Genomic DNA, 17,926 nt, shown 5'->3' on the forward strand with positions numbered 1-17,926 from the left:
CCCTTTAATGATGGCCTTAGTGATCGGCCCTAGTTTTTTATCCTAGTCTATATATCCCGACTATTATTTATCTATACATGTTTCCATGAAACTAGATAACTGTTCACTCATCTTAACATTGTAAGAGATGCTTTATCCCCCCCCCCCCCCCCCATTAATTACAAAAATAATTAATTTTATCTTAACATGAGAGATGGTTTTTGTCCATTAGATACAATAATAATAATTTATAAGGAGTTATTGTGAGAAGACGATATGTATTATAGAGATGGTAGCGTAGTTCAGTAGTTGTCTCAATACCCTTCGAGTAATTCATCTGATTATAATTGAATCACAAAATACACATTGAATCTACGCTCATAAACACACAAATCCAAAGCTCATGTGCCAAGAATCTCTATAGCATTTTTACACAACCAGGATCAATTATAATCGAAGCAGCCTCCCAAGCCGTCAAAATCTTGGTCGTATGAGTGAACCAGATATGGTGCCAAAAATGTCCAAGTGGAAGCACGGAAGACCACAAAAGTTAGCACCTTCACTACTATTAGCCGTCTTCAAATATCAGAGTTGGGACGAGGTGCTTGTTGGAACATTCTTATTTAAGTTGTAGTGGTGTCTAAGCATGGAGATGTCTCGTTGCTGGAGGATTTTCATATTGAAAGATGCCTTGTATTATTGCTTGTAATTAGTGGCCGCCCGGCACCGTACCTTGAATAATTGACCGGATGAGAGTTCCATGAGATGAAATAGTACGGTTTTATGAAAATTTAGGAAAAACAACAGAAGAGTTTAGAAAACAATAGGAGAAAGTGTTCGATGAGACATATAAATGACCTCAATAGTTACAAAAAGTGGGAGTGAGCGAAGACGTGGCAACCATTCTTGTAGAAGAGGACTGTAAGGCAAAAAGAGTTCGAGACATCATAATGCATCAACATGTTGCTAGAAAAGAAGGTTCACTTGTTTGATACTCATGTCCACAACAACCCAAGTAATTGTGCAGTAGTTGAAGTCTTACAATGAAGTGTTACAAAGGATATCATCCAAGTTTTGGGAAAACTTGTTGTTGCAATTTATACTCTTTTTAGCTGATTGAGTTTCCCAAATACTTGCATATTCCTTTTAGATCAAAACAAAGATGCCGCAGTCTCTGTTTGGTTCTTTCTCCTTTTAGATTGAAAAGAAATACACTTTTAATTCATAAACAGCTTATTCATTAGTTCGTAGAATACTCATTCTTAACATTAACAGAACAGAAACCATCACCACATACAAAGCACTCTGTTTAGTTGACCTCTATGGGCAAACACACCATTTTTTTTTTTTTTTTTGGGGCTTTATTGTTCATTTTATTCAGCAAAATGCCATAGAGGAGCGTAGGTATACAGTCTATATATATTTACTTATATAACCATGCCTCGGTTTAGAGTGCAGTTTCTACGGACTCTTCAGGCTTTTCTACTTGCTTCTTAAGGAACTCTAGCACAGAGAGGCGCTGCATGTTCAAATTTTACATTGTCAGATGAACTTTTACTGAAATTCAGATTCACTAGTTTTAGAAAATATCGAAAACAGGCTGTCGTGCAAGAATCTTACTCGTTGCTCAAGAGCAGAATCATCAGAGTCCAGTTTTAAAGATTCCAGCAGTTTCATGCCTTCTTTGAAACCATCTGTAGCTGCATCTTCATTTTGTAGACTCCTGTCTATATCCGCAACTTTGGCTAATGAAACTGCCACATCCAGAATCTACAAAAAAATTGTAGAAATAACAACCAAACTCAGTTGCTATTCCTGGACAGACCTTGCTTGCTATTTTTCAGATCTAACTTCTTTAGGCAACATATCAAGTAGCAGATAAGAAAACAAAAGAGGAGATTTCCAACCAATATAATTACCCCATTAAAGTGCATGTAATCTAATATAGTTTTTAAAAGCCTATCGCCAGAATTAAATGACACCTCATCCAAGCATACTGCCACCCAACAAGTCACCTAAACCTCAGTGCACCCAAGCGAAAGTACTAACTTGATATAACTTAAGAGATTATTAAGAGCAGTTCTCTGATATTGGCAAAGTAGCAAATACGCAAAATAACAACAGTGAACCAAAAACATCCGCACAAACTAGCAGTATTCTCGATTCACTCAACATCCTGTTACAGATCCTCCACCAACTAGCAGCTTGAGTTAACCTCTAAATCTTTTTATGTTTTCTGCCTAGACCCAAATGAGCTTTATAAAGAAACAACCACTTAAGAAAAACCCTTCCTGCTTCTAAATAGATAGCTTACGATCTACAAATAAAACATTCATGCATACTGTATAACTTAAGTAACACCAGATTGCACTCTGTGAGGCCTTAAATCCGGAAACTAAGAGTAACCAGTTCGGTTCCTCTTTTCCTTGTCTCTTTTCTCTTACCAAATTCGTAACCAATTCTATGAAATTAAGAATAATCCCTGATTCTAATGTCATTTAGTCAGAAGATTACAAAAATAACAGGGTAGATTTAACAAATCACTGACATAACGAATGAAGCAAAAGCATGAAGGCAGACTTACTTGTGAAGGAGCATGTGGGTGATGCTTCATTGCATCACGTCTAACATTTAAAGCACGATAGTAATATGACCTTGCAGCTTGTAGGTCTTGGTCATAGTATTTAAGATCTCCTATTTTATTGAGTGAGACAGAGAGCGTATGTGTAATCTGCAAGTTTAGAAAAAACTGTGACAAAATGGTAAAAGTTTGCAGTATCAAACTATAACAAGAACCAGTGTGTAACCTCCAAATCATTCATTGGCAGTTTCATAAGGAATTCGATACTCTCTTCGAAATGATTGACTGCAGAGCTTGAGTCTCCCATTGCTCGGCTGCAACAACAAAACAAATTAAGTTAACCATCGAACTCAAGCCCCCCGAAAGAAAGATTTTCAACACACCAAACAGAACGGCAATCATTTCGGCCAAAATAACGTAGTTCAGGGGCCACACACTTGAGGAAATCCTAACACTAAAAAATCACATCACAACCAAAGTGTCTACAATCAGTCAAATGAGAGTTATAGGTAGGTGGATGGGATCATAACAGAGCATACTGACGACCCTTTCAAATCTTTTTTTGTTTACAGAAACTCGATAATGGACAAATGTTGGAGATAAAACAACATGGGATCAAGCATACCTGCAGTCGCCAAGCATACCAAGAACTGCACCAAGCTGTGAGCACAACTCTGGTGTATTGCCCTCCCTCCCAAGTTGATCCCGAATGTCTTCGGTACACATTGCCAACCTTGATTTAGCACTTTCATAATTCTGGGCACTAAATGCCTGTGCATACAGATTGAATAAGAACAAGGAAATATAACCAGAACTTAAAAACAGAACAACATAACAAAGCGTAAATCATTAAAATAGAATAATGCCCACTAATTAAGTCAACAAAATCTAGAGGTAGAACTCACCCTCATAGCTTGTTGCACCAAGAAAGAACCTCTTTCCATGGAAACATCAGCGTAAATCACTTTTTTGTTATCATTTTCGACCTCTTCTTTTTCTGTGCCATTGACAACAGTTCTCTTGATTCTAGCATGGCCTTCAATAAATTGATCAACCATCTTTTGAAGGTTTTCATCAGCTTGAATACTTTCAATGTCAGCACCGCATAGAGGGCAGTCCTTAAACCGTGATAAGCACACTCTGCATTCAAGAAACAACAAAATTTAATAATAGTAAACCCAATCACCATCCATCATGAGCCAAAAAGGGTAAACCATAAACTAAGGCTTACTTGCAAAACACATGTGTGCAAGGCACACATCTACTGCTATCATACAGAAGTGCTTGACAAAGCATACAGCTAAAAGGGCCAAGCTTGAATGTTTGGGAGTCATAACCAAAAGGGCACTTGGCAGGCACAGTTGCAGAGTCAGTAGAGTCCTTATTCAATTTTCCTTCCTCTTCAGGACATCCTTTACTCGCGATTTCTCCTTGCTTTCGTGCAGAAGCATCGTCAGAACGAGCACTTTTAGAAAAAGGGCAACCAGAAGCAGCTGTTTCACCCTGTTTACGAGCAGAAGCATCGTCGGGACGAGCAGCTTTAGAAGAAAAAGGGCAACCAGAAGCAGCTGTTTCGCCTTGTTTTCGAGTGGAAGAAGCATCGTCAGGACGAGCAGCTTTCGAGAACGGACACACAGAAGTCGTCATTTCGTGTGAAGGAAGGGTAGTAGTAAAAACAATAATCCTGCACCTCAAAACAACATTTCAAACGCAATTGGATTTCCCAGAATGAAATAACGAAATTGGTTCCTCGGGTAAACAAAAAGATTCTCCCTTAATCTAAATCTCCCTAAAAACAGCTGAAATCGAACATAGGAGAAGCTAATTGAAACATTCTTATCGGGAAGTGAAATTTCATAGAGATATTGAGCAGAGCGTTTCAGAAGAGTAACTCAACAGAGAGAGAGAGATGGGTAAAACAAACCTGGATCGGACGGAGGATTGAGACGATTCAGATTTGGAGATTGTCGTCTCTTTCGCGGCTTCTCTGAAATCAATGAATGATCGATTGATATGAGCTTCTTTCTTTTTCGATAAGTTTTTGTTTTTGTGCGTTTGTTTTGTTTTGTTTTCTCTCTCAGTCAAACTCAAAAGATAGATAGAAATATTATTATTTGAAGGATATAGTATTCTTCTTTGTGGATTGAATTGGGCCTTCGGTTGTTACAGCCCAAAAAAAGAATTTGGGTTAAAAGCCATTTCAAGATGAAGGTTGTTTTGGATTATGATATACGATCAAATTTTGTTTTGTAACTAAAGTTTTGTTTGTTTTACTTAAATTTGTGTTTATTTTGTGTAAAACACCCGTGAAATATATTTGAAAGTGGTGAAAAAAATTTATCTGGAATTTTTTTTTGTTTTCTTTTTTGACAACAAAAGGATCAGCTTATGTGAACCAATTGGAATTTTAATTTATATAGAATTTATTTTAATAAATTATGAGTAATTATTATGTTTCAAAAATAAATTATTTTGTTATTTTGAAAAGAAGTATAATATAGATTCAAATTAAATGGCTATAAATAGTTTTAATTTATATAGTGAAATTTGATTTAAATCTATATTGTCATAAATGTAATTAGTATTAATTAATGAGGATTATTTGCTAAAATGTGCTTCGAGCTCTCTAGCGACAACAAATCAGCATTTTTGCAAGAATGCTTCTCTATTAATATATAGAGGATTTATAATATTTACATAATTAAATAATTGTCATTTGAATAAATATCAAAACTTGAAGTTACTATTTGTAATATGCTTAAAAATTATAGTTCTAAAATAAACTAGTATATTGTATATGATTTTAATATTCTAGATACTTTTAACCTGGTTGAAAAAAATTGAATTCTTGCAGATCATGTGTAATAAATTAGATTATATAGTTTTTTACGGATTAGTCTATTAATATAAAAAAATATATATCAAATGAGTTAACGAGAAATTTTACGTCAATCCTAACCGGTCCCAAACACAACAAATACAATCCATCTAAACTTATATAATAAACACAAAAAAAAAACTAAATAGTTATTAGAAAAAATTGTCTCCAGTGTACCACAGATTAAAATCTTGTAAGTAAAATATTTTGAAAATTGTTGCTAATGACTAAATACTTTAAAAAATCATATTTAAAAATGCTCAAATGACCATATAACCCCTCTTGTAGATTAATTAATTTGTCTTGTTTCAAGTGACATTTTGATGTAATTTTCTATAAAATCATTTCTGCAAATTAGTTTGTTAAAAAACTTTTCAATTAATAGGAGGAACTAGGTTAATTAGAAATTTGAAACCTGAATAAATAAATAAAACATTTTTACTAAATACAATAAATTAAATCAAAAATAATTATATATTTTTCTAAATTACAAAAAAAATCTACATTTCCTTAAGTTTTTTTTTATGGTGATGTTGGTTAATTTTCTTATTTTATGTTACAAAATATAAAAATAAAATATCAAATGGATCAGAAAAGTAGAACACAGATAAAATGATAGAAACAAAAGGGAATATGTGATTCTATTAATAAAAGTGTGAATTTTATTAGTCCCTCTTCCCCCCCCCCCCCACAGTCCCATTCGAGTCGATCCAGAAACCCGATGACCCGTAAAGATTCTCGGGTCGAACTTAATTGATCTTAAAACTCCCAAATTGAAAAAGATTGAAACGCGCTCCATAGATTTTTCCAATTTTCTCATCATCGCTCTCTTAACTCTCAATTTTCTCAATTCTCTCATACTTCCTCATGTAAGTTGGCTACATGCGACTGGAGGATGACGCCGATCTTCTCCGGCAGATCGAGGCGTCCGGAGAATATGTAGTCATTCCTGATCCTTCGTCTACAAGACACAGCGTTTGGTTGGATTTAAATTCAGATAAAAATGGTTTATTAACTAATTTATCAATCATTTATTAATGGTTGGATATTTTCTAAAATGTGGTTTAGTGTCAATCAATTAAATCGTCAAAACTGTTGGGAACCACACAATTTTAACATTCAAAGAATCCAAACAAACAAATATATTTAATTAAAAAAAATCAAATTGAATGTATTTAACTTCTTTTTTTTTTTTGGTATAATTGGCTCAATTATATATGAGTCAACTAGATAATTTAATACCAATCCTATTAGGCTCAGTTTTGGTGCAATATATTTTGACTAGATAACTCAATTCCAGCACAAAGCTAAACTAGTTTGATCATGTATGTAATTCTCATTCATATAATTTCCTATGATTATTGATCATTTTTCTATTTCTAAGTACACATTGTGAGAACTGAAATCGATTCTCTCCTTCCGAAGTGATTCGAATGTGAAGGAGCTTATCACCGTTTAGAAGTTCCGAACTTAATTTGAGAGAATTTTGAGAATTTGTATTGTATTGCTTCTTTTGGAAAATGTTTTCGATCCCTTACAAAAGACTCCCCCCTTACATATTTATACCGACCGATTTATTGCCTAATTAATGCATAATTAATAGGGCACGATTTGCGTATCCTAATTAATCGTCTTGAATGCGGGAATCTTTGACTAAGCCCGAGCTGCGAGCTGACCAACGCGAAGCATCTCCACGCTCTCTTCCTTTCTCCGGGCCTGATGGGCCGATCAGTAATACGCTCTTGGCCCATTAGACGTGCTCGGCCTAGGCCCTTTGCCTATTGCCCGAGATGACAGATCGTGGGTACAACATAGACCACCTCATGAATGGGTAAGGTGCGGACACCGAAGACAGGAGCTCGGTAGGTTGGTGGATTGACGGGGCGTGCTTTTGGCACTTCTCACAAGCTCGAGAATAATTTTCGCAGTCCGTGACCATAGTAGGCCAGAAGTAGCCTTGCCTTTTGATTTTGAAAGCCAGAGTCCGACCTCCGGAGTGATTCCCGTTGGGACCGTCATGAACAGCACGCATTAGCATCGCGGATTCTTTACCGGCAACACATGTTAGATAAGGACCAGCTACACTTCAGCGTAATAGTATTCCGTTGTAGACGCAATACCGCGCACTGACAATCTTGAGTCTCCTGGCCGCCCATTTCTCGGCTGGGAGTTCCCCTTTTTGCAAGTAAGCGTAGATCGGGCTCCGCCAATCGCCTGCCCCCCAGCTGTTAGAATTCACACTGCTCGAAGTAGTATGTGGGATAACAGCTTGATTGTCAACTGATGAGCGCGACGATCCCGGAGTTTGACTCGCGTCTAGCTCGGCCAGAGGTGGGTGAACTTCCATCGGAGTAGGCATAGCGGGGGCTGGATCCTCCGATGGCAAAGAGTCCGCAGCCGCCTCGCGAGCTGCCTCCTTAGCAGCCAACTGTTTTTTCATTGCTCGGGTGACGACATTTGAGCTCTCTAGTCGGATGCTTGGAAACTGGATGACTTCGACGGGGATAATCCTAGTCATCGCAGGATCCGAAGTGGATGCCAGAGATGCTAAAGCGTCCGCAACGGAGTTTTCACTTCGCGGGATCTTAGTGATTTCAAAATCCTTGAACTTAGCGACTAACACTCGAGCTGTGGACAAATAATCCTCCATACGACCATCCTTTGTTTCGTACTCCCCCAAAAACTGGTTGGTGACCAACTGCAAATCGCAAAAATCTCGGAGTCGTCGGACACCAATCCCTACTGCAAGGCGTAAACCAGCAAGGAAGGATTCATACTCGGCTTCGTTGTTTGACGCGCTGAAAGCCAAGCGAAATGACTGCTCGATTACTTCGCCATTAGGAGAAGTGAGGCGGACCCCAATTCCTGCTCCCGATCTGGAAGAAGCGCCATCAACATACAACGTCCATGGGACTTCAACATTGTCGCTAACCGAAGAGGCTAGTGGGAGTTCGATCAAAAAATCGGCCAGGACTTGCGCCTTAGCACAGGTTCGAGTCCGGAACTCGATGTCGTATTCACTCAACTCGACAGACCATTTAGCTAGTCTCCCGGACTGGCTTGGACTATGTAATACCGTCCGAAGTGGTTGCGTCGTCAGGATTATGATTGTATGGGACTGGAAGTAAGGTCGCAACTTTCTTGCCGAAGTGACTACTGCTAGGGCCAATTTCTCCATCATAGGGTACCTGGACTCCGCCCCAGTAAATGACTTACTGACATAGAAAATTGGTCGCTGCTCCCCCCTTTCCTCCCGAACCAAGACTCCGCTGACTGCTCTGTCCGAGACAGCTACGTAAAGAAAGAGTGGCTCACCGAACTCGGGCTTAGCCAAGATCGGCGGTTCAGACAGATAGGCTTTGAGCTGCGCGAACGCCTCTTCGCACTTCGCATCCCATAAGAAGTTTTTTTCCCCTTTTCGCAACAGTTGATAGAACGGGAGGCATTTGTCCGTAGATCGAGAGATGAAGCGGTTGAGGGCTGCGATCCGTCCATTAAGGCGTTGCACTTCGCGTAAAGTCCTAGGAGAACTCATAGACAAGAAAGCATTAATCTGCCTCGGATTCGCTTCGATTCCTCTTTCCGTGACGATATACCCCAAAAACTCCCCTGATGGGACTGCAAAAGTGCATTTCGTGGGGTTAAGCTTCATCTCGAACTGATTCAGGATGTCGAAGCAAACTTTCAGATCCAAGAGATGCGAGGTAGCTTCCATTGATTTTACCAGCATGTCATCGATGTAGACTTCCATGGTCTTTCCGAGCTGGTGTTCGAACATACGGTTTACCAGCCTCTGGTAAGTTGCTCCCGCATTCTTTAGCCCAAAAGGCATCACCTTGTAATAATAAATCATGCGGTCCGTAATAAATGCAGTCTTCTCCTGGTCATCCGGGTTCATAAGGATTTGGTTGTAGCCAGAGAAGGCATCCATGAAAGACATCAGCTCGTGACCCGAAATGGACTCGACTAGCCTGTCGATATGCGGAAGTGGAAAGCTATTCTTGGGGCATGCCTTGTTCAGGTCGGTGAAATCAACGCAAACTCGTGATTTTCCATTCATCTTTTTGACTACCACCGTGTTTGTGAGCCATTCAGGATACTTCACTTCGCGTATCTGTCCCGCCTTCAGTAGGCGTTCCACCTCTTTGTTGACGATTTCAGCTCGCTCAGGACCCAGCTTCCTTTGCTTCTGCTTTACAGGTCGGATTGTCGGGTCCACATTCAGCTCGTGGGAGATAACTTCTGGACTGATATCGGGCATCTCACCTACGGACCACGCGAAGGTGGCCATATTTTCTTTTAGGAAGGTTATCAGACTGGCGCGGAGCACGCTATCCAATCCCACTCCGATCTTGATTTCCTGATCTGGAAACTTATCATTGATGAAAATGGACTCAGTGAGGTCACCTTTTAGCTGCTTCCGAACTGGATTCTTCGGGACCTCGAGCTGTGGTTGCTATTGAACCAAGAGCTTGTGACTTGCGAGATAGCAGCTCCTTGCCGTCCTTTGGCTTCCTAGAATCTCTCGGACTCCTTGCAGGGTCGGAAATTTGACGCACTGATGGTACGTCGAGGCCACTGCCTTCATCTGGTAGAGCCAGGGAGTTCCCAAAATAACGTTATAGGCCGCAGGTCGGTCGAAAACCGTGAACTCCACCATTTTAACCACTACTTGAGTAGACACCGGTAGTGTGATCGTGCCCAAGGACATTGACGTCTCGCTAGTGAACGAGACCAAAGGTGAGGGCGGTCCTACGACGTGTTCTTTCCCCATACCCATTCTAGCAAGCGTCTCGTGGAAAATCAAGTCTACCGAACTCCCAGTGTCAATTAGGATTCGGCAGACTTCGTGGTTCGCCACGTCAAGTGAAATGACGAGTGCGTCATCGTGCGGAGTGTCCAGCTCCTCAGTTTCCTTCTCGGAGAAAGAAACTTTAGGTAGATCGCTTGCTGCGACCTTAGCTCGCTTCGGCTGGGGGCTGGTGAGCTTCCGCTGATGGTCTTTGATCGCAGTGATGGAGTTCCGAAAGAGGCGCGATCCCCCCATTATCACGTCGATTCTTTTCTTGGGGGTTTCATTGCCATCGGACTGTTTCGGTTTCTTTGAAGGTGGAGCATCTTCGTCCACCTTGGGAGTCTCTTTCTGCTCCAACTCCTCGATTGTTACATTTGGCATTTCTCCCGCCACATACTTTTCTGCGAGGAGGTGCATCAGCTTCTTGCAGTCACGAGTGGAATGACTGTTGGTTTTGTGGAGCTCACAGTACGTGTCCTCATCTCGGACCCACTTGTTACTCGGGAGTACACCACTCTTGGAGCACGGTGAGAATGGAGGTTTGGACGGTGAATTCTTTGGAGAATTCTTTTTAGGAGATTGAGTGACTGCGAACATGCTTGGCCCGAACTTCGGAGTCGTAGGCGGAGTCTTTTTGTCGGGCGCTTCGAACCGTGGTTTTCCTGTAGGCGGAGCGTTTTGTTTCTGCGCAGCGGCGATTTTGTCTTCCTTTGCGACTATCCAGTTTGATGCCCGGTGTAACGCGTCCTGAATGGTTGGGAATCGATTCACGGACAACTCTTCGCGGAAGCGAGATTCGTGCTAGAGGCCGTTCTTAAGAGCAGCCAGGGCTGTGGAGTCCGAGAGTCCTGGAATCTTGACCTGGATCTCCTTGAACTTTGTTATGTAAGACCGGAGAGACTCTCCAGCCTTTTGGCTTAAGTTCCAAAGTTGAGCATCTGTCACCGCGGTTTCGATTAAGCTAGAATACTGTTTGACGAACGAGGTTGACAGCTCAGTGAAATTTGTTATGGAGCCGGCTGCTAAAGACGCGAACCAAAGTAGTACCGGTCCACAAAACGTTTCTGCGAACAGCTTGCAATACCCAGCGTCTGCTTCGTGAGGCTCAAGGTCCACCCGGCTAGCTGTCAACAAGAAAGTCTTGAGATGATTGGTCGGATCCCCTTTTCCTTCGTTGCTCGAGAACTTAATTTTGCCAGTATCTTTGATGCGGACTCGGGCTATTTGATCGGAAAAAGGAGTTCGCCTCGACTCCTCGATCACTCGAAAGATATCCGGAGCTGAAGTGGTTGCACTGTGCATCACAGACCGCATGTCCCGGATTTCGCTCTGCATGCGGAAGATCTCGGGATTGGTAACATATCCCGGAGTCGAAGTGTTTCCATCCACAGGGAGAGGAAGACGGACTGGGACCTCGGAAGATCTGGCGACACCGGGCTGAACCGGAGTGTGGCCATCGCCAACCAGCGGTGGCGCTGTTTGCGAATTGACTTGAGGTGGGAATGAATCTCCCGGAGTGACATTTGTTGCTTCCACCTGTGAGGTGGAAGGTGGAGTAACACCGGAAAAATCCAAAGCACGTCGACGTGGGTTTTGGTCGGAGGACAGGAGATCAACCCGATCGGCGTACGCGCAATGAGAGGCTGAGAGGTCAGCTACGGACGTCGTGACTTCCTCCAAACGGGTGGAGACCTGACCCTCCAAGCTGTCAAAACGTTCGGTAAGAGCGGCGGAGGCGGCTTGCTGACGATCGGACTTCTCAGACAAGTCCTGCAAGAGCTTCTGGATCACCTCCAGGGATGCCTGATTGGGAAAGTCGGTTGCCATAGCGGTGGTTGTGTGTAGTGGATTTGTATATAAAGTCGGAACTAATGAGAGTCAGGCGATAACCCCCCTCCTTCTAGCGCCAAATGTGAGAACTGAAATCGATTCTCTCCTTCCGAAGTGATTCGAATGTGGAGGAGCTTATCACCGTTTAGAAGTTCCGAACTGAATTTGAGAGAATTTTGAGAATTTGTATTGTATTGCTTCTTTTGGAAAATTGTTTTCGATCCCTTATAAAAGACTCCCCCCTTACATATTTATACCGACCGATTTATTGCCTAATTAATGCATAATTAATAGGGCACGATTTGCGTATCCTAATTAATCGTTGAATGCGGGAATCTTTGACCAAGCCCGAGCTGCGAGCTGACCAACGCGAAGCATCTCCGCGCTCTCTTCCTTTCTCTGGGCCTGATGGGCCGATCAGTAATACGCTCTTGGCCCATTAGACGTGCCCGGCCTAGGCCCTTTGCCTATTGCCCGAGATGACAGATCGTGGGTACAACACACATGGTCTAAATATTTTTGGAATTTAAAAAATTATGGTATCCCACATTAATGTGATCCCCTATATAATAAAACGGAAGTACACAACATTGTTTTGTAAATTATATAATTTTAATAAGTTGGTTACAAATAGGTTATATAGATTAACTTTTATATTATTTGTATAGTCTGGATTTATTGTTTCCAAAAATCTTAAAGAAAATATTCTAAAAAATTATTTGATATCATCTAACTTACCATATTAATTTTTTTATTAAACTATTCATCAATTAAAATCCTTTGATATCTAACTTAACATATTAATTTGTTAATTATTATTATACTTCACCTCTCATTTTTATATATGAGTCTATTTTGTGAAACAAATAAATTATCATATTATTTCTTATAATTAAAAAATAATTTTATTTCCGGATATACCATAAGTTAAATTTTTAAAAACAAATATAAATGATTCAATCTATAAAATATTCAATTTTTATTAATATTATTCTTTAAAAATAATATCTATTGAATTAAAAATTTACTGAGTAATGGGTCAAAATTTGAATATTTAAATTCAATTTCATACTTTTTTGTTGAATTTTATAATTTTATAATTTTATATAATATAATAAGTTTTAAATAATTTATTTTAAAATATTTTTAAAATATTGAAATTTGATATTAAAGTTAGAAACTATAAACACTCTAAAATGGTTTGTTATAGCAATGTCAATAATATGTCACTATAATATGAAAGAATTTAAAAAAAAAACCAAGTATATTAAAACAAAAAGTATAACAATATATGAAATTACTCATAATATAATAACTCGCTTTTTAAAAACCAAATTCACAAAATTATGTCTTATAATGACATTCAAGTCATGAGGTAGAATATACATTGTTGCAATAACTTCACGTACATAAAGTAATACAACATATTAAAATTTTATTTTAAAATAGAAAATATACAAAATTTTGTATAAATTAAAATTTAACCAGTGTTATAGCACGAATACTTATCTAGAATCATTAACAATCTAAAACTTACAAAATAAGTTTCTTTTTCAAGTCATCATATTTAGCATATAATTTTATTGCATAATATTTTATCCAAAAAAGCTTTTAAAAATAATCACATAAATTATATTTTATAAAAAAATTACAATGTAAATAAAATGAATTTTAACCCATTGCTCTAGCACGGGTTTTAATCTAGTGTTTGTTTATTTAGAAAAAAAAAACATATAATATAGAAATGAGCTACAATGCTTATTTAATCATATGATACAAAAATTTGAATACTTTTATATATTATAAGAGGAATTTATAGAAAATAACATCATTTTTCAAAACAAAATACTTGTTTTCTAAAAGTTATTATTTACTTTAATACTTATTTTCACAACTTGGTAAGATCTTGTTGTGCTAGTTAGTCCTATTACTCGAAATTGCTTCTTCTACTGATGTCTCTACTACCACACTGAAGAAAAACACTTAAGGTTCATCATTCATTACTCCTAGTTGGGTACTAATAAGCCAGTTACAACTTTTGATCTTGTCGAATTTATTATTAGTCAAGATTGTATGTATCTCTTCGAAATCTTAACACATGTTTTGACTCTAATCCGCACCACTGTATAACTAAAAAACGTTTGTGTTTGTTTTACATGTATTAAATTCATAACTGTATTTGCATCGTATTTATGCTTCAATTATCACTTACAATTAAAATAATAAAAAAATCTCAGATTTCTGTAAAAATTAGCTCTTCTGCTAACTTAATCCATAAAATCAAAATTAATTTTCTCAACACATAAATCGACTTTTAGTTTTCAGCAATCAAAACTGCAATGAACTCTATATTAATATCAAACAAATATTTAGGAACTCTTGAGTACTTGAAAAATAAAAAAATCTTTGGCATCAAGGTTCAGAAGGAGGTAACAAACGCGGATAGCAGTGCAAAAACAAATACTTGACTACGAGAGTATTAACTTAACTATGTTAGAATACAATATCTTCTTGTCATAAGAGAGTATTAACCATTTCATATAAACGACGAGCCAGGGGTTCAAAACTACCTCTTCATCCGTTCAATTCCAATCAAATCATAAACTTTGAACTTGTCCTCTGGACTACGAAAGGTTGACTGCTTCGTGGTTAACACAGTGAACCCATCAGAATCAGTACATGTCTGAAGACCACAACCATGACATAAAGATTCAACATCCAGCTCCTGAAATATACAAAGTTGACTTATGACATTTCAAGTTTACCAACAATACGGAAATAGAGAAAAGACAGGGAAATATTTATTCATAGACTCATAGGTGTATTCAGTTTATTACCTTCATCATCAGGTTCTGAGATAACCGCAAGAGAGAATACGGTTGCAGCTTGTAGCAAACACTGTTTATGTATTGGACAGCGACTGATCGCATCTTTTACCATGAAAACATTAAGCAAATGATCAACACAATTGAACAATTTATAGCAAATACCATTCAATGTATAAGCACTTTATCTCCACCCATATATGAATCGATGTAACTATTTACTTTCCTTACCATACCGGTAATATTTTCTATTCTACATCATCTTTCTCATGCTTATTGTCATTGCATATTACATAAGCCGCTACCAATTGAAACGCCACAAAGACTATCCCTGAGAGCTAGAAGGACATAACTACATATCTATATCCATGCAATCTCACCTCTCTAATATGAGGTTCACTTATGCAATACTGTAAGTATGTCGCCTCGGAAGCTATTCTACTTAAGAAGTTCTTGTAATTGCCCATCCGATATAATCTGGAAGAAAAAGAAAGAGAAGAGAGAGCTATCATCATATTTCAATTCATATTTCCTAAACGCAAACAATTGAACAGCAGAACACTACCTTAAAAGGTTTCGTACAAAACATATTTCCTTGGATTTTACTAAAGCAAAAATCAACTTGCGAAACCATAAAGACAGTGGTTCCCCCTGCAGATCAAAATCCCAATGTTTTATATTAATGGCAAAAAAAGGTGACATGGTAACAAATAAATAAGGATAAAGAAAACAGAGAAACAACCATCACTCCGCTACTGGGATTGAGATGAAGCAGCACATACAGTGAACGGAACTCGGTTTCATTTTCGTGAGTGGAATCTGATTTCCTATTTGCATCATATATATTATACAAAGAGGTAAGAGTTTTTGCTAGCTGCTCCATGTTTAAGTGATGCATTGGGCTAATACTTGTACCACTACAACTCTGAAGCCTCTTGTGAGATATGACATGAAATTTAACCTGTTAGAGAAGCCATCCGGGAGTCAATAATAATCGCATCAATGGAACACTTCAAAAAAAATAAAACAAATTCATGATTATCTATCAGAATTCAGAAGAGGATGATCAATCAGAGTGGGGTACAATTCTATGAAAATTACAAAAGAAGAAATACGATCCTATTTGAGCGTCCTGAACAAGGTTATGACTACTAAAAACTACAATTAATAAACTCAAAGTATCTACACATAAACGACTTTCAACAAAAACCAAGGAAAACAATATTAACGACAAAGGATAGACACTTCAGTGTAATCCATCTACCAAACCAGGAACGAGAAAAGAGTAAGAAACAAGTCAAACCATACCATTTCCTCGTAAAGGTAGATCACTCTCTCATTGGCTAAATTCTGGATGCTAAGATCTTGTCTAATAGACCTTGTCCTATCGAAAATAAAATCATGAACCACTTCAAACGGGTGCTCCCTCGAGTCAAGCAAACTTAGAAGGTATTTCAGGGTTTCTTCTAACACTGGGAGCGGTCGAACATCCGATGCCTGAACATCCGCCGCTGAAAGGGTTCTGCAAAACTAGCAAGAACACAGAGAAAGAGTATAACTTCCTTTGGTATTGGACAAATAGCCCTATTATATAGCAGTTGGTAACTCCCAGTAAGTAATACAAAACTATTCATCTTAACCATTCAGAAATTTCTCAGTAGAAATCAAGCTATGGATTCTAATTTGCATAGATGAAGAATGTCAACATTAAAATTTCATTCAATCACACAAGTTCTGTTGCAGAGCTGATACGATAGGACATGTCAATTATAGAAAGCTAAAGCCTCAGGTGAAAGTGAAAGTTTCCCAAATAAGCACCAGAGACATGGAAACTTCAAAGCTGTGAGATGTAAAGTGCACCTTTTTAACAGCTAGGTCTGTAGATGATTTTGAGGGGTTTCCATAAAGCCTCTCAAACACTGCAAGATCACGCAAGCGTTCTCTTGTGACTCTTTCCCTCTCTGATACCAAAAATAACACATTAGATTAAGCTGTACACTCTTTTTTGCTGCTTGAACTGTAACTTTAACCTAAACTCCTAGCAAAAGACAACACACATCGTTCCCAACTCAGAAATCTAACACTTCTCTCTGAACTTCCTATACACTGAAGGATCATGAATTGATGAATGGAATGTACTAAACCGACCTAAGCACTAGATCAAATTCAATTCAGGTGCAAGATAGGGTTCAATTTTGGCGGAGTCTCAGGTCAATTAGAAATTAATCAGCGGTCGACGATTACCTGGACACATGGAAGAGCAAGTTCCGACGATGAAGGAGACGTCAGTATGATCTTCGCCCTTATTGTCTGATTCGTCTTTGTCATTGTTTCGTTTGACTGGTACATCGGATCTTCTCCGAAAATAATCAGTAGCTCCGCCGCCGGATTGAGTCCTCCGGTTATCAGAGAACTGACGATTCCCATAACTAGAAACCCTAGACGAAGAGGAAGAAGAAGAAGAGCCACGATTACGACGATTCATGGCTTATAGAGGCAACGCGAGATCTTCCCTCGCAACGAGACTCTGACTGATAGAAACGAGCTAAATCGAATCGAATCGAATCGAATCGATTACCGGAACTATTTGCTGGACTAAACCGGAACAAAACGAATTCCGGTTTTATAATTTCAATTAATCAATCAAATCAGGCGGTAACCGGGTCAGTTTAGTTTGAACATGACTATACCGGTTTTGACTTGTAGACAAATGTGCATAGAATCTACTAGACTACAACAATTCTAGCATTCAACTTTCGTAATTAGATTTGTTTCTATTCGGTTATGGTTCAACTACGATTTGGTTCAGTTTTGTTCCTTTGTAAACAAAAATTTAATTAGATTTTGATTTGAGCATTTCAGTTTTGGCCTTTTGGTTTGTTTGATTATTTCCCACCCCTAGTTATACAGGTCAAAGCTTAGGCCGGTTGGTGGGTCTAGCAGTCACGGCCACTATCTAGACAACAAATAGCAATGTGTCCACCACTACGGATTTAGGTGTCTATTCCTCAACTATCCACAACAATAATTAAAAGTGA

At 38.6% G+C, this 17,926-nt stretch overlaps 3 protein-coding genes across 5 annotated transcripts; all 3 read right to left on the bottom strand.

Annotated features, from left to right (window-relative positions):
• Positions 1–1,200: 1,200 nt before the first annotated feature.
• On the bottom strand, positions 1,201–4,651 carry LOC104781301 (protein NCA1). The gene is made up of 8 exons (XM_010505937.3): positions 4,485–4,651; positions 3,792–4,244; positions 3,466–3,700; positions 3,186–3,331; positions 2,787–2,874; positions 2,564–2,710; positions 1,600–1,749; positions 1,201–1,498 (listed from the first exon to the last, which is right to left on the bottom strand). The coding sequence occupies exons 2-8, from the start codon at positions 4,205–4,207 to the stop codon at positions 1,427–1,429; spliced, it is 1,254 nt and encodes a 417-aa protein (XP_010504239.2). The 5' UTR covers positions 4,208–4,244; positions 4,485–4,651; the 3' UTR covers positions 1,201–1,426.
• A 5,243-nt stretch (positions 4,652–9,894) lies between these two features.
• Positions 9,895–12,060, bottom strand: LOC147946117 (uncharacterized). The gene is made up of 2 exons (XM_087509496.1): positions 11,095–12,060; positions 9,895–10,980 (listed from the first exon to the last, which is right to left on the bottom strand). The coding sequence occupies exons 1-2, from the start codon at positions 12,058–12,060 to the stop codon at positions 9,895–9,897; spliced, it is 2,052 nt and encodes a 683-aa protein (XP_087365622.1).
• A 2,371-nt stretch (positions 12,061–14,431) lies between these two features.
• On the bottom strand, positions 14,432–17,482 carry LOC104781302 (SAC3 family protein C). Of its 3 annotated transcripts, XR_015597054.1 has the most exons (9): positions 17,133–17,455; positions 16,749–16,849; positions 16,197–16,418; positions 15,804–15,849; positions 15,631–15,715; positions 15,454–15,539; positions 15,269–15,365; positions 14,901–14,993; positions 14,432–14,788 (listed from the first exon to the last, which is right to left on the bottom strand). XR_015597054.1 is itself a non-coding variant. In XM_010505938.3 (8 exons), exons 1-8 carry the CDS (start codon positions 17,371–17,373, stop codon positions 14,630–14,632), a joined length of 1,218 nt encoding a protein of 405 aa, XP_010504240.2. In that variant the 5' UTR covers positions 17,374–17,482; the 3' UTR covers positions 14,432–14,629. The 3 variants fall into 3 exon arrangements, 2 of the variants coding, with proteins under 2 accessions (XP_010504240.2, XP_087366725.1); XM_010505938.3 differs by having other exon boundaries at positions 15,631–15,849; positions 17,133–17,482; XM_087510599.1 differs by having other exon boundaries at positions 15,631–15,849; positions 16,197–16,410; positions 17,133–17,460.
• Between the last annotated feature and the right edge of the window lie 444 nt (positions 17,483–17,926).

Source organism: Camelina sativa, chromosome 4 (assembly GCF_030686135.1).
Source record: "Camelina sativa cultivar CO46 ecotype springtype chromosome 4, ASM3068613v1".
Lineage (NCBI taxonomy): Eukaryota > Viridiplantae > Streptophyta > Magnoliopsida > Brassicales > Brassicaceae > Camelina > Camelina sativa.